This window comes from Phascolarctos cinereus, unplaced genomic scaffold (assembly GCF_003287225.1).
Source record: "Phascolarctos cinereus isolate Bilbo 61053 unplaced genomic scaffold, phaCin_HiC Scaffold_9;HRSCAF=440, whole genome shotgun sequence".
Lineage (NCBI taxonomy): Eukaryota > Metazoa > Chordata > Mammalia > Diprotodontia > Phascolarctidae > Phascolarctos > Phascolarctos cinereus.
Window position 1 is genome coordinate 30725514 of NW_027556402.1, and position 17158 is coordinate 30742671.

The window sequence follows — 17158 nt, forward strand, 5'->3', positions numbered from 1 at the left end:
TTCATCAGTAATTTTTCAACTGATAAACCCTTTAAAAAAGTTAAAAAGTTCTCCTTTGGCATTTCATTTTGCAAGATTTTCATAAAAAATAATTAATGGGTTTATTTCCTAATTCTGAATATGTTTTTTTTCTTGAAATGTCAAAAATATTTTCCTGGCTTCCTGGGTTTTTTTTTTTTGATAAAACATTTCTAAGACCACACCATGGTCTTGGTGAACCTTCTTCAGATCCAGATGAAAAATGGATCTTTTAATAACTATTATATATTGGACACCCCCTATACTTGCCAATTGGTGCCTGATTATAAACAGACATGAAGACCAAGGCAAATACAGAAATGACAAGGAATCCCTCCTACCTAGGTATGTGGTTGTGGCAATCTACCACCCAATAAATTAATTGAGATTTAGACTTATACACATAGGCCACAGTGAGTTTAGGTATAATTCATTTCATCAGTAGAAAGTAAAGTCTTCAGGTTTATTTATTTTGAGAAGAAAGGGTCTTTGACTTTGCAGATGGACTAAAATTTGCTGAGACTATTCCACATATTGGCACTTATGAAACACTCATATAGAGTGCAGTGAGAAATACACTCTTTCAAAAATTTCTAGGATGATGCTAAAAATAATAATAGGCAGTGTGTCATAGTAGATAGAGTCAGGAGCACCTGGGTTCAAGTATGGGAGACGTACTAGTGAGTGACTCTGGTCAAGTCACTTCATTCTTGACTTTCAATGATTATACATTGCAGAGCAGGTGCTGACCTGAACTGGTAGAAGGAGTTTCCTTATAGGAAATTCCCTCATTCCAATGAAATCATAGGTCTAGTTCAAAAAAGAAAATAATCATATTTTTCTGAGTGCTTTTAGGCTTATATAGTATTTTTCTCACAAAAACTCTATAAGATTCAAAGTACAAGTATTCTTATTGCTAAGTTCAGCAAAATAAGTGCCCATTCTGACATAGATAATGAATATATATTGTATCCAAAATTTTAACCCAGGTTTCTGGACTCCAGATCAGGACTCCCCACTAGAGCACATAACCATCCTAAGTCCTCTGCTTGTCATTTAGGATTCTTCACATTTGGGCACCAACTAACATAGCCAGCCTGTTTGATAGCCAAACTTCACTATTTATACTCCTAGAAAATAGATTTCATTTTCTCTCCATCATACCTTTGCTTCTCCTCTTTGCCTAAAATTCCTGCCCTATTCTTGCTCCCCATTTCTGTCTATCAAAACTCTACTCATTCTTCAAGGCTCAATTCAAATGTCACCTGCTTAATCTCTATGCTGCCTTAGCTACAGTCTCCATATTTGACTTGGAACTCAAGCTCCCACCCCTGGGACTCTGGGTTTCTGGTTGGTGAGTTCCCACCATAACTTGCCTGGACCCAGACTCACCACTCAGTTCCCTGGCCATCTTAATGCTCCTGAATCCTCCCTACCCTCTGTCCCATAAATCTGACTCTTAGAAGAGTAATCAAATTAACACTAGTGTTCCTGGAAAGGATAACTTCTCTTTACCTCCAAACATTTCCATGTCCTCTCACTTCTCTATGCTTTCTGTCCACCACCAGCTCTCTTCCCTGTTCTCCCTCTCTCCCCTTCCTTCCTTTCTTTCCTTCTCTCTCTGTCTCTCTTCTATCTGTATATCTATCTACCTATCTACTATATCAGCTATCTCTACTGTTGATCTACTTACTATATTTCTTCATTTATCTATCTACCCATTCATCAATCTATCTATCCATTTATCTATTCTATCTGTCTATCTATCTACTATATCTATCATCTATCTCTACTATCTACCTACTTGCTATATTTCTCTATCCACTATTTATCTTTCTATCTATCCATTCATCCATCTATCTACTATCTATCCATTTATCTATTCTTTCTATCTATCTGTATATATGTGCTATATCTATCATCTATCTACTTGCTATATTTATCTATTATTTATCTTTCTATCTATTCATTCATCTATCTACTATCTATCTATTTTATCTATCTATCATCTATGTATGTATGTATGTATATGTATGTATGTATGTATGTATGTATCTATTTCCCTTGTTAAAATGTAAGTTCTTTGAGAGCAAGGACTTTCTCGCTTTCTTCTATTTATGCTTCACCACTTAGCAGAGTGTCTGGCACATAGTAAATACTTAACAAATGCTTTTTTAGTTATTCACTTCTCAATAAATTCTTATTTGATCACTAGCAAAGCCATTTTGCCTTCTGTGAATTCCTACAGCCTCACTTTGCATCTCATTTATCATATTCTACCTTGTATTAGAGTTATTTGTGCATTCTTTTTCCTTCCTCTACAAGATTATAGCTACTTGAGAGCAGGGACCATGTCTTATTCAGCTTTGTTCCCCCCATTTGGCTGAGTGCCTTATACAGAGTAAGCAGTCAATAAATATTTCTTGAATGACTAAATGAATGAGTTTGAAATTTGCCAACTATTACAAAACAAACTGGTGGAAAGTACCAAATTAAACCCACTAGGAAATGGCATCAACAAGAAAAAAAAAAATCTCACAGTTCCAGGTGATGTCATCTCATAAGGAAGCCAGATAGTTAAAAGCTAGGAAATTTCTAGGTTTGTTATCTATTAATGAAAGAAGATGAGGAGCTAAAGATGAGTAGACAGCCTGAGCAAAGAAAAGAGACACAGGTGTCTCTCCCTTACACACTCCACCCAGCTCCCCTCAAAACACACAGACACACACACAGACACACAAACACACACACACACACACACACACACACACACACACACACACACACACTCCTTTGTTGCTGGGGAGGAAATATTACCAAAATGAGATTAGCCTGATTTGCTTCAAACTGCTTAAGATTTTAAAATGATCTAAAATAATGCAAGTAGGAACAGTAATTAGATTTATAAAACTTCCAAAAGAAAGTATAAAGAAAAAAGTGCCCTTAAATCCCTTAGCTACACTTTTACTGAGTTTGTGGACAATGAAGTAGTTTAATTTATTCTACTTGCATCACATAAGTAGATCAGAACTTAATTCTCTGCTATCTTCCGTGGAATTATATTCCATGGTTGATTTATTAAAAACAAGCCCTTCTGAAAGAAGAACTAGCATTAGAGTCTAATCAGTTAGCCTTGTTTTTCTTCTCTATTGTCTTTCTGAAGAGAAGCAAATGGAGCATAAATCACTTCCCCCCCCCATTATGCCATGGCTCCCCAGGACCGGGCCTTATCCTGTTAAGCACCCCAATGGGTGTAGGTGCACAGACACCCATACACACATGCACGCACTCTACACACCCACACTTTACCTTGAGCTATAAAAGGCACGGTCCCCTCTCTAACGGGAACACTTGCTGGTCTTGGGGCTGGGGCTGGAGGTCTGTTTATGATGAAAGATCTGCTGCCTATTTTCTTCTTCATACTCCCATTGGCCAATATTATGTCATATTCATTCTCCTCAATTTCTGCACATGTATAAGGGTCTTCCTCTTCTTTTTCCTCATACTCTTCTTTCTTTTCCATCTCCCTTTTCAGCTCATCCTCTGTCTCTTTTTTAATTCCAAGAGTGCACCAGGCCTGGCTGCGTTCACTTTGTCCTTCTAGTATTTTCCCTGCCATAAAAGATTTAGGACGCATTTAGCCTCTTGTTACATATAGTATTAACGCATATTACAAGCACATTACATGCATTTCATTCCCCAAACAGTTTACATGAACACTAAATTGAACAATATAAGGGAGAGTCAGTTCGTCAACAAGTGTTTAGGTATTTACTATGTGCTAAGCATTAGGCATTTACTATGTGCCAGGAGGCAGCTAGACAGCTCAATAGATAGGATGCTGGACCTGGAGTCAGGAAGGACTGAGTTCAAATTCTTATTACTAATGATCATGGTTTTCTTGTTATGGAGGCTTGTGATGGTTCTAATAATAATTAATTCATGCATAACTGTCCCCAACTGAGAAAACAATGATGCATGATGTTAGCCTGTCCTGTTACTTTTAGTTAATTGTACCTATGCAGTATCAGGTTCTTAATATACGCCAAACATGTCTTTTTGTTGGCAGGCAAACACAATTCTTTGCCTCATCTTGTGATCATCAAATAACAATTTTTGAATGGATTTCTTCCAGATACCTTCCATGACAAGTGAATTATACCACAAAGTCAAAAATGGGAAATCCTTTTCAGAATTTCTTCTGATTTTTCAAGCACATCTTCGGACTGTATTTACATGTAAAATGTATATCCTGGGCCATCTCCAGTTCTCCTGATCTATATCTGGCCACTGGATCCACCTGGCTCTGGAGGAGAAAGTGAGGCTTGTGACTTTGCACAGCTCTCCCTCACTTAAAACCAATTCACTTGGGGCAGCTAGGTGGCATAGTGGATAGAACACCGGCCCTGAATTCAGAAGGACCTGAGTTCAAATCCGGCATCAGACACATAACACTTACTAGCTGTGTGACCCTGGGCAAGTCACTTAACCCCATTGCCTAGCCAACAAACAAACAAAAACAAAAACAAAAACAAATTCACTTGCAGGTCATGGCATCATCTTGCTAATGTCATGGTCTGTGGGGAAGGCATAAGATACAAACATGAATAACTCTAATGCGGAAGATTAGAGGATAAGGGTATTGATGAATGAACAACACTATGTCAAGTACAGGGGGTGATGTCATTAAGAGACATATATTTTTGTATATAGCCATTGAGGGAATTTGTTTTGCTTGAATTTGTTACAAAAATCTTTTTCTTTTTCCAATAGGATAGGAGGTGTGAAGGAAAGAGAATAGATACCTGCTAATTAAAAACAAAAAAAAAGAAGTGAGGGTGCTGTTACAGACGGATGGTGTTACAGATGCATTTTTGAATGAGGTCACTATGTTATTAGTTTTACTTAATTATTTTGTTTTGTTATAAGAGACCCCTCACAGAACAGAAGTAATATGTACGTGTTTATAACATAAAAACAAAACACATCAATAAAACTTTTAAAAAAATTACAGAGAAGGCATGAAGGAAGCTCTCATGTAGGATAAGACATTCAATGTGCACCAGGGTTTCTTTTTCTTTTTTAAATTAATTAATTTTTTTTTTGAATTTTCAACATTCACTTTCACAAGCTTTTGCTTTTTAAATTTTCTCCACCTCCCTCTCTTCCCCCTTCCCTAAGACAACAAGTAATCTGATATAGGCTGTACATATACGTTCCTATTAAACATATTTTCACATTAGTCAAGTTGTGAAGAAGAATTAGAATGAATTAGGGAAACCACGAGAAAGAAGAAACAAAATAACAAAAAAGAGAGAAAATAGTATGCTTCAATCTGCATTCAGACTCTATAGTTCTTTCTCTGGATGTGGACAACATTTTCCATTGTGAGTCTTTTAGAGTTGTCTTAGATCCTTATATTGCTGAGAGTAACTAAGTCTATCAAAGTCAGTCATCACACAGTGTGGCTGTTACTATGTACAATGTTCTCCTGGTTCTGCTCACTTTACTCAGCATCAGTTCATAGATGTCTTTCAAAATTTTTCTGAAGTTTGCCTGCTCATCATTTCTTATAGCACAATAGTATTCCATAACATTAATATGCCATAACTTGTTTAACCATTCCCCAATTGATGGACATCCCCTCAATTGCCAATTCTTGGCCACTACAAAAAGAGCTGCTATAAATATTTTTGTACATGTGGGTCCTTTTCCCATTTTTATGATCTCTTTGGGATTTAGCCCTAGAAGTATATACCAGGGTTTCTTAATCTGGGGTCTATAGACTTTTTTTTAATACTCGAATAACTATTTCAGTGAAATTGGTGTCCTTTATAATTCCACATATTTTATTTTATGTATTTAAAAATTATTCTGAGAAGGACCTATAGGCTTCCTCAGATCACCAAAGGGATACATGACATAATGAAAATTCAGACCCTTTGAATGATATTTTAAAGGCCAGGTTGGAGTTCAACTGGCAAAGTTGGAGAAGGTTTGCTTGGTTTAGGGAATAGGGTGAGGAGAGACACAGAGTGGAGAGAGCAGAACAATGTGATTCTAGAGGCAGAGAATAATCTGGCACATCTGGATTATGGAATGGGTGTTTCAGAGGTGTGATTGCGAATGTAGGCACCGTCTTCACAACTCCCAAGTCCAGACCTTTTAGTGAATCAGGGCTTAGCTTGGGCTTTCTCAGTCCTTTCATCTGCCTTAGAACTTACTACCTGTGTGACTTTGGGCATGTTACCTAACCTCCACTGACCTCTCCAGGCTATCTACACCTGTAAAATGAGGAGTCTGTACTAAATGGTCTTTGAGATCTCTTCTAAGTCAATGGATCTTATTTATTTCTATAACTGTTCTTTCTCTGTCTCTACTGATTTCTCATCTTCATGAGCCCTTGATATGGTCCTCCAAAGGTTCATTGCTGGCTCGCTGTTCTCTTTGTATCTACTCCTTTCCTTGGCAAACGTACTTGTTTTCCTAGTTTCAACTACTATCTCTATGCAGGTAACTACTAAATCTATATCTATATCTATCTATCATATGTATATACATACATAAAAACATGTGTGTGTGTGTGTGTGTGTGTGTGTGTGTGTGTGTGTGTATATATATATGTCTACATCTTTAAGCTCTGAGCTCACATCTGCACTCGTATCTGATCTCAGTTGCCTACAATACATCTTTGCTTGATAGCTCACTGGTACCTCAAGCACATGGGCAGCTAAGTGGCACCGTGGCTAGAGTGCCAGGCCTGGAGTCAGGAAGACTCATTTTCCTGAATTCAAATCTGGCCTCAGACACTTACTAACTGCATGACCTTGATCAAGTCACTTAACCCCATTTGCTTCAGTTTTCTCTTCTGTAAAATGGACTGGAGAAGAAAATGACAAACCACTGCAGTATCTTTGTCAAGAAAACCCCAGATAGGGTCATGAAGAGTTGGACACAACTGGAAATGACTGGACAACAACAACACTTTCAAACTCTCCATGTTCAAAATGGAACTTATTATCTTACCCCCTTAATCTATGCCTTATGCTGACTTTATCTATCTAGGGTGCCACCATTCACCCCATATCCCATGTTCACGAACCTGGGGTTAATGCTCTCTCATGGCTCCTTTCTAATCAGTTACCAGATCATAAGAATCACAACTCTACCATGTCCAATACCCTTCCTTTCCTCTGTATTTCTAGTAACATCAGCTTAGTAAGGTCCTCATTACCTGTATGCAATAGATTTCTTATTTCTCTATTCTCTTCCCTCCCAGTCCCTCCAATCTATCTTTTATATCAGTGCCAGAAAAAAAATCATTCTTATATTAGAGATTATATTATATTGGATATATGTATGTATGTGTATATATATATATATATTCTATTAGAGATCTTGCTTTTTCGCTCCTCTGCTCACAAAGTTTCCTGTACTGGCTTTTAAATAAAGTTCAAACTGCTATTGCTGGCATTCAAAACTCTTTATAACCTGGTGCCATCCTATTTTTCTATCCTTATTCATAGAATCCTAGATCTAGAACTTGAAGAAACATTAGAGGTATTCTATTCTTTCATTTTACAGATAAGGAAATTGAGGCCCAGAGACATTAAGTCCAAGGTGACATAAGTGGTAAAGGGCAGAACTGGGACCTGATCCCAGTGCGCTTTTGCCTGTATCACATTCCCTGCCCTTCTAGCTAACTTAGATAACTCTTTGCCCCATGAACTTACTCCATTTTTATGCTTTGATCGAAGCTGTTTTATTCCATGTGCCCAGAATTTCCCATTTCCACACCTTTATCTGTGGAATTTCCCTCTGTTGATGCTAGGAAACTCAAAGGCCATCTGACATCTTCATTATAGCATAATACATCTTGATCTAGGAAGGGCCTCAGAATCCACCAACTTCAAACCCCTCATTTTATGGATGAAGAAACTGAGGGACATAGAGGTTAAGTAATCTGCCTAGTGGCACACAGCTAGTGAGTACGTGAGGCAGAATCTGCACTCAGGTCTTGCTAGCTCCAAGTCTAGTGCTCTATACACTAACCCTCACTGTCACCACCAGGCCTTCACTGATCTTTGGAGTATTAGTTCCCCCTCCCACCTGTCATAGTTCTTTTTTTTTTTGTTAATGTATTTAGCATTCATGCGTTATTACTCTATTATTCTAGAAATACCTTGAAAGCCGGCACAAACTATTTTATTCATTGCCTGTATGCCATAGTCACTTAGCAAATGTTTATTGCATTCATTGTCTTCAAAGTCAGGCGTGTGTCATATATGTGTGTGCATCAGAGAAAAGCAAAGTACGTCATCCAAAACTGGCTTGCTATATTGACTCAAAACTTACCTGGTAACAGACAATGCGGCTTTTCTAGTCCAGTGGGAGAAACCACAGCTCGAGGAGGGGGGAGTGGAGGTCTTTCAGAGAACAAGGGATCTTCTGAATTCCCTTTTTGATTGTTCACAGCAACAACAACATATAACTCGTCATCTGACTCAACCCAGGTGCCTCTCTCCTGTCTACTGTCTTCATGGTCATGTTCCTCTTCCCCTTCCTTTTTTCCTTCCTCTGCTTCCTCCTTGTAGATCTGTCCTCTTCCATGGTGATGTGTTGTATGTGGCATCATTGCTGTTTGGGAGAAACACCGTATCATTTCATTTAAAATACACCATCTGGAAGTATTTCATGTTTCACAGTTTCCCACAGAAGTAACCCCATTACTAATAAAACTTTTATGAGCCAATACAGAGAGAGGCTGTCAAATGCCAAAGTAGGGTGAACAGCAGTTTCTGGGTTTTTGAAATATTTACCAAATGAACAGTGAAAGCTCCCATCATATTTTGCCACCTCAGTACATGACATACTCATACATACAATAATATTCTGATTCTGCTGACTTGTCAGAGCAGAGTCCTATGTTTGATAACATCACTGAATTTTTTATTTCAACAAAAAATCTGACTTAATAAAATAAGTGATAAGTAGGAGATGACAAAGATGATGGCATTCAGTGGCAAGCTAATCTTGAATTACATGTGAATGAAGGGCCAGAAGAAAGCTGGAGTTTTCACATAGCTATTCTTTTAATGTGTTTGGCCTTTTAATGTATTTTGGACCTGCGTTCAAATCACAGTTCTGTCACTGTGGATTGACTCATGACCTCAGACAAGTCACTTCACTTTCCTCATTGGAAAGAAGGGATTGTCTTTTATTTCTCATGTATCCCTAGCAATTAGTGCCTGGCCCACAGTAGGTGCTTAATAAAAGTTTAATAACTGTAAATTGAAGGGGGTTGGGCTATATGACCCCTAAAGTCCCTTCTAGCTATAAATCCATGATTCTAAATTCTCGTATTACTAATTCTTATGAACAACAGTTTCTGTTTTCTTTAAGAAGTTTCTCCTTGCTATGATTTATTGCTTATTTGATTTTGTATAAGTTACTTAACCCATCTGGACCTCAGCTATTTTATCTATAAAATGGAGGTAAACATATGTGAAGGTAGGAAGAGGGATCTGATGATCACATGACATTCCTTGTTATTATAAGGAGGACTATTCATAGTGGATGTTGTAGCGGTTGAGTGAGGGTTAAACTAATGGCTGCTGAGGCCCCTCCCACACTTTCAAATTCTGAGCTTCTGTGACCGCTGTTGTTGTTTCAGTCATTTCCAACTCTTTGTGACTCCGTTTGGGGTTTTTTTGGCAGAGATACCTGAGTGGTTTGTCAGTTTCCTTCTACAGTTTATTTTACAGATGAGGAAGGAAACTGAGACAAACAGGGTTAAGTGATTTGCCCAGGGTCACATCACTAGTAAGTGTCTGAGCAGAATTTGAACTCAGGTTCTCTTGACTCCAAGGCTCTATCTACCACTGTGCCACCTAGCTGCACCTAAAAATGTCATGGTAACACAGACTTGTAATGAAATTTCACTGTCCATAAATCTCTGTTCAAAAGTCTAGTTTAAATTTTGTTTAAAATGCTTTATATTATGGATGGGGAAGGAGATGAAGGGAAGGAAAGAATCTGGGACTGAAAATAACATAAAATTCAATAAAAAATGCTTTCTGTTGTGTATGAGATTCAGGATTTTTATTTAAATAGAGCCAGAAGCAGCACATTGGGGGCATTTTGTGAGCTGATGTCTGTAGCAGCAGACTTTTGGGGAAGAAAATATTTAGGATAGCCCACACTACCACAATTAGAGATAAAGAGGAAGAAGAGAAGAAAGAAAGGAGTGAGAAACCTTCAGTAACTGGAGGACTTTTTGCATTATCATTATTAAAATTACAATACACATTTTATTTGTTTGTTTCCATTTTGTGTTGAGAATGAAATTAGGAGAGAAGTCAGATAGAACTTGGTCTTTTGTTTAGGTTTAAAAAAAAGTTCAGAAAGTATAAAACTGTGGTTGAGATAGAGAAAGAAAAAAGCCAGCCAGCCACTATAGAGATAAGAATTCTGGGATGCATTAACAGTTTTTGAAAAGAACTACAACTTAACATATGCAGTTAGTTCACAAAGCTAATGTTGGAAATGAGTGAAAAAAGATTACCAGATTCAACCATGGGCATTTGTTTTTCATTTTTACTTTTTTATTTTGAATAAACATAAAAAGAACATTTCCATACACACAGCAGAAAGCTCAAAAAAGATTCTAAATGAAAATGTGAATCTCCATTTTATAGACTTGCTTTAAAAATATTCTGCATGTTACTTTCATGACTCTCCTGTCTGTCTGCTTTCTTCTGAACTTCTTTCTGCTTTCTTCTGTGCATTAAAAAATTCAATAGCTTTTAAAAAAAACCTACCATTTCCAGTCCCTTTTCCCAAATGACTGGGAGAAATAAAGGGGGAAAATTGTAACCAACCACCACAGTTTAGTAAAATTAATATATATGGTGGCTGGGTCCAAAATTGTAGGTTTCTGCACTTTGTGTCTATTACCTAACTCTCTGTTGGGAGATGGGCAACATTGCATTATAGATCCTTTGGAGATGTGGTTGATTATGGCTTGGATCGGAGATCATAAGTATTTTTGAGATCATTTCCCTTTAAATGTTATTGTTTTTATATAAATTGTTCTCCATGTTCTGTTTACTCCACTCAGTGTCAAGTAATACTACCTAGAATTCACTGAAATTGTCTCTTTCATCATTTTTTACAATACATATATATTATATTATAGTCATATATCATAATTTGTTAAGCCATTCTCCAATTGCCTTAGAGGCAATTTATGGCACCCCTTAGTTTCCAATTCTTTCCGTCACCTAGGCTTATAATCTGAACTGCTTATTCTTTCTTACCCTCTATATCCAATCAGATTCCAAGCCTTGTTGATCCTGCCTTTGTGACACTTTTTGTATATGCCCCCTTCTATCTTCTGGCACTGCTATCATTCGGCTGCACAGCCCCATCACCTCATGCTTAGACTATAGCGATAACCTACTGTGGAGGGTTGGGGAAAGGGGAGAATATTTTCCTGACTCAAATATTTTCCCACTCCAGTCCATCTGCCAATTAGCTATCAATGCAGTCTTGTTAAAGTGCAGGTCTGACCATATTTACTGCCTTATTCAATAAATTTCAATACCTCCAGGATTAAATATAAAATCCTCTGACTTTTGAAAACTTTTATCCTGGACCATCCCTCTATTTCTAGCCTTCTTACATCTTACTCCTCTCAACATATTTTGTGATGTAGTGAAACTGGCTTCTTTGCTGTTCTTTGCCCAAGACACTCAGCTCCCAATCCTGTGTATTTTCACTGGCTATAACTCTCTCCTTCCTTATCTCTCTACCTCCTGGTTCCCCTGGCTTCTTTCAAATCTCAGCTTAAATTTCTCCTTTTGCAAGAAGCCTTTCCTGATCCCCTTTAGTGCTAGCTAGTGCCTTCCCTCTGGGATTATTTCCAGCTACACACACACACACACACACACACACATACACACACACACACACACACACACACACACACACACACGACAGCTAAGTGGCACAGTGGACAGAATGCTGGGCATGGAGTCAGGAAAACTTGAGTTTGAATCCAGCCTCAGACACTAACTATGTGACTGTGGGTAAGTCACTTAACCCTGTTTGCCTTGGTTTACTCATCTACAAAATGATCTGGGGAAGGAAGGAGCAAACCACTCCAGTTTCTTTGCCAAGAAACCCCAAATCGGGCCATAAAGAATTGGACATGAATGAACAATAACAACTATGTACTAAGCATTATGCTGAGGACTGGGGATACCCAAAGAGACAAAAGCTTGACTCTGCCCTCAAGGACCTCATATAGGAGTGATAAAAAGCAAACAATTATGTACAAACAAGCTGTATATAGGATGAATATAGGGGAAAATGAAAAGAGAGAAGTCATTAGAATTAAGAGGGATTGGGAAAGATTTCCTGTGGGAGCTTAGCTGGGACTTAAAGGAAGTCAGGGAAGCTGGTAGGTGGAGATGAAGAGGGAGGGTATTCCAGGCATGGGGTAAAGTCAGAGAAAATGCCAAGGGGTCAAGAGATAGAGTGTCTCATTCATGAAACAGTAAGGAGACCTATGTCATTGAATTGAAGAGTATGTGACAGATAATAAGGCATAAGAATACTTGAAGGACAGGAAAGGTTTAGGTTATGAAGGGTTTTGAATGTGAAACAGATGATTTTCTATATGATCTTGGGTGCAATAGAAAGTCACTGGACTTTACTGAGTAGGGAGGTGACATGGTCAGACCTGCACTTCAGGGAAATCACTTTGATGGCTGAATGGAAGATTGATTATAGTACAGGAAAACTTGAGGAAAGCAAACCCAACAGCAAGCTATTACAATAATCTAAGAATGAGGTAACGAGGGCATGTTCCAGAGTAACGGCAGCGTCAGAGGAAAGAAGAGGGCATATTTAAGAGATGTTGCAAAGATGAAGTTGACAGGCCTGGCAACAACTTAATATGGGGGATGAGAAATAGTGAGTTCAGGATGACTCCCAAGTTGGGAACCTGAGGGACTGGGAGGATGCTGTTGACATCTAAAGTAATAGTGAAGATAGGAGGCAGGTAGGGTTTAGGGGAAAAGATAATGAGCTCTGTTTCAGTCATGTTGAGTTTCTCCTTGGTCCATTTTCTAGATCAATTTCATTTGATGGTAGACATCTTAAATTTTCTTCTATTTTTTAATCTTTTAAGATTTGTTCTACTATCTCTTGCTTCTATATTCGTTTGTTTATTTTAGTTTTCAAGGATTCCATTAAAATGAGTAAAGCTTAGTACATTTTGTTCTCTTCTTATTCCCCTTCCAATTTTTTTCCTTGAGATTATTTTTTTTCAAATCTTTTGTTTCATTTCTTCTAGCTATTCATGTAGTCCTTGCTTTTCTGCTAGCCATTGCTGTGGATTTAGATTAGCAATAAATTTGATAGCGACTGATGCATGGTTTCACCTTGGGTTTCCTGGATGCTTGTGCTGACCTCCTGGGATTAGAACACTCCGGAATTTTGAGGTGCAGAGTATGAGATATTCACAACTCTCTCTTGCATCTTAAGATAGTGTTTTAGAGATCATAGAACTCACAAGTCTCTGCTTTCCCACCAGTAGTTGCTTGCTGTTTCTCCATGGGGCTTCAAAGGTCTTCACCCTGGAACTTTTTGACCACCTTGTAGGTATTTCAGATGTGCCTTGTCAGGTCCATCTGTCTCATCTCTGGTCATGTTCATTCCTGATTTGCCTGACGTGCCCCCTATTCTATTGCCTATAGACTTCTGGCTGACTTTTTGTGAAGATTTTGAGGTAAGTGATGCCACTTACTGTGGTTTCTTACTGGATTTCTTAAATATTATTCATTCTGGAAGTGTTTCCGGTTTTAAATGCTCTAAGATACCATATTTATAAATACTTTTTTGTTAATATGTGAGCACAGCAATTTCAATGAGAGAGGCACTATGCTGTAGTGGAAGAGCTCTAGATTTGAAGTCAGAAGACTTGATTTACAATTCTACTTATACCCATGTGACTAGGAGAATAATTTCACCTCTCTACATCTGAATTGCCTTACTTACAAAATAGAATCAATAATACATGTACTACCCTATTCACATAGTTGCCAAAAGGTAAATTTGCCAAACTGGAAGTGCTGTACAAAGGCGATATTGTTGTTCAGTCATTTAGCAATATCTGACTCTTTGTGACCTCACAGACCATAGTGTGCCAGGCCCTCCTATCCTCCATTATCTCTTGAAGTCTGCCCATGCTTACATTTGTTGTTTCCATGACACCATTTATTCATCTCATCCTCTGCCATACCCTTTTACTTTTGCCTTCAATCTTTCCCAACAACAGGGTCTTTTCCAATGAGTGTATAAATGTGAGGAGTTACTATTATAAGGAATCTTATAATCACTATTATTGCTAATTATGATGATGATGAAAATTGTACTTCATCTGTCACAACTTGAGTCGAGATTGCCATCTTAACCTTAGGAAAAACACAAGCCTTGTAGTTTGAATGACACGTTCTGTGATCCATCTTCACCAGCAGCAGCACATTAAAACTTTAGGCTTAGATATTGTTTTTTCAAGGGAGAGAATCTCTTTGTTTGAGAGAAGTAACTTCTTTATAAAAGGCTGAATTTGAAAATCTAAAGTTATGAAATCACAGCAAGTGCCTTAACATATTATTTCTACTGTAGTTGTTATTGTTGTTCTATTTTTCAACTAGACCTTTGATGTCATTGGTATAGAGAGTGCTCCAGAAGGAAAATCATCCTAACAATGTTGGTGTGTGACTTGTAGTCTTAGAGAATTTCCTTCTGTACTTTAAAGCCCAGGATCATGAAGTCAATAATTGCTAGAGGAAGGAATGGAATCTAGATCTTCCTGTGTCTGCATTCAGTCCTCTGTTCACTGCATCTCATTCCCACAAATGATCAGGGGTACATTTATGCTGTTATTATCCCCATTTTATAGATAAGGAAACTGAGGCCTGTAGAATTTAAGTGGCTTGTCCATATGACTGTTTTTGCGCTTTAGTGTCAAAAGAGAATTAAATGTGAGATTTTATAACTGGAAATAGCCTCAGAGACCATCTAGTCCAATTTTTAAATTTTGTAGAATATGAAGTAGGAGATTAAATAATTTACCCAAGGACATGGAGTTAGTTAAGTAAATTTATCACTTGAATCGTGGTGCTCTTTCCAGTAGATCACATGGTCTTTGGAGAATAATAGAGTAGATACATAATATTTATTTTCTTTAAGGAAACTAAAACCATTCAACTAATATAAAATAGTTAGACTCAAAGTGGTGATAATAGCTTTTCAAATACAATTTATTACTAAATATATGCATCTCTGCTATGTTGTCACTGAACAGATAATATTTATTCAGATTCTCCACAATGATTAAATTCTACCCGGTAAGAAACATAAAACTTACCAGAACAAAATGCAGAGGCTGAAGGTATTACATGTTCCACTTTTTCTACATACTTGCTTTCAAGATGTTCACTCCTGTTATCTTCATGAATCTGAAAAAAAAATTGATGTAATAAGCAATGCTATTCATTTATTTTGATAAATCTTCATTGTTATATAGTTTATAGAATATATGATAGAAAGGTTGTTACCTGGGGGAAAACAGAATCCCTTTTCAGGCTTTAATCAAGTACTTCATCTAGCTTATTTTAGGGCTCTCAATGTGCCCTGTTCAATTAACCTCTAATTAAATAGTACAAAAACACATTATCTGTGACAATGCATAATTTAAAAGCATCTACTCAACTGAATGAAAAATGAATGCAATTGCAACTATTCAGGGGACTGGTTATGTTATTCCAGAGAAAAGAATAAAGTATATCCAAAAAGATGCAGGTGATTATGGGAAGCATTATTTTCAAAATTTTATTATCCTTTTAAATTTAAAATATCTTATTTACTTTTAGTGACACAAAGAAGCATGTATGTTAAGTACATGTATTTATATACAATGTTTTCTCAATGAGCTTGTCAAGAGCTTTGGGGGAGTGGGTTAGTATATTTATCTTTCTGTAACTTTCGGATATAATTTCTACTGCTTACAGGAATATATCACAGAGAAAGAAGATAAAATCATCTTTGGAAGTCTTAAGCTTTGCATACAATCAGTAGATTAATTTTCTTCAAAATAACCACATCAGGTAGCATAAGGATTATTATTACCAATTTGCAGAAAAGAAAAATGGGACTCAAAGTGGTCAGGTTACTTGTCCAGGGTAATATAGCTAGTAAGTGTCAGATCAAATATGAACTTAGGGCTTTTGACATTAAGTTCACTATGCCCTGCACTATAACTGATACAGATGATTCAGTTATAAGACATATAATAAGTAGGTAACATTTATATGGTGCTTCAAGGTTTGTAAGGACATTGTATATATTTTCTCATTTCATCCTCAAAATAATCATGTGAGGTAAGTGCTATTATTATCATCATCATTTTGTTGAGCTTGAGAAGTCACATGACTTGCCTGGGGCTACACCTAATATGAGTGAGACAGGATTTGAACCCAGACCTTCTGACTACAAATCCAACCCTTTATATACTACTCTACCTAGATGGTGCTTATTAAAAAAGGAAGATTGATTGAATTCTTAGTAAAGTCCTCTGCTTGAAGGGAAATAGGCAGCTGAACTCTGCCATCCCACATCCTACTCCAGCAGAAATCTAAAAACAGTGCCTTACCCTATGCAAAATGGCATGAAGTGACTTCAACTCAAGAAATACACAAAAAATCAACCAGAAGCCTATGCCAATAGGAAATGGGCCTTACCAGATAAATAAATATTAGTGTAGGCCAAAAATGATAGATGGAAGCATTCTGAACTTCAGATGCCAGAGAAGGCCTTAAAGATCCACTATTATGAGGGGCAGCTAGGTGGCACAGTGGATAGAACACCAGCCCTGAAGTTAGGAGGACCTGAGTTCAAATCCGGCCTCAGACCAGCACTTGATACTTACTAGCTGTGTGACCCTGGGCAAGTCACTTAACCCCAATTGCCTTAAAAAAAAGGGGGGAAAATCCAGTATTATGACCTTGAAAAATCTAGGAATCCCTAAACATAGGATCACAAAGATCCAGTGGACCTGAGGTGAGACCAC

At 37.4% G+C, this 17158-nt stretch overlaps 1 protein-coding gene across 2 annotated transcripts in view; it reads right to left on the reverse strand.

Annotated features, from left to right (window-relative positions):
• BANK1 (B cell scaffold protein with ankyrin repeats 1) overlaps positions 1–17158 on the reverse strand; it is a 393852-nt gene that overhangs the window by 57604 nt on the left and 319090 nt on the right. For both annotated transcript variants that reach the window (XM_020988297.2, XM_078148555.1), the window contains exons 8-10: positions 15458–15548; positions 8374–8655; positions 3328–3630 (exon numbers count right to left, since the gene is read on the reverse strand). In XM_020988297.2, coding sequence (XP_020843956.1) covers positions 3328–3630; positions 8374–8655; positions 15458–15548 — 676 coding nt within the window. The remainder of the gene's footprint in view (positions 1–3327; positions 3631–8373; positions 8656–15457; positions 15549–17158) is intronic.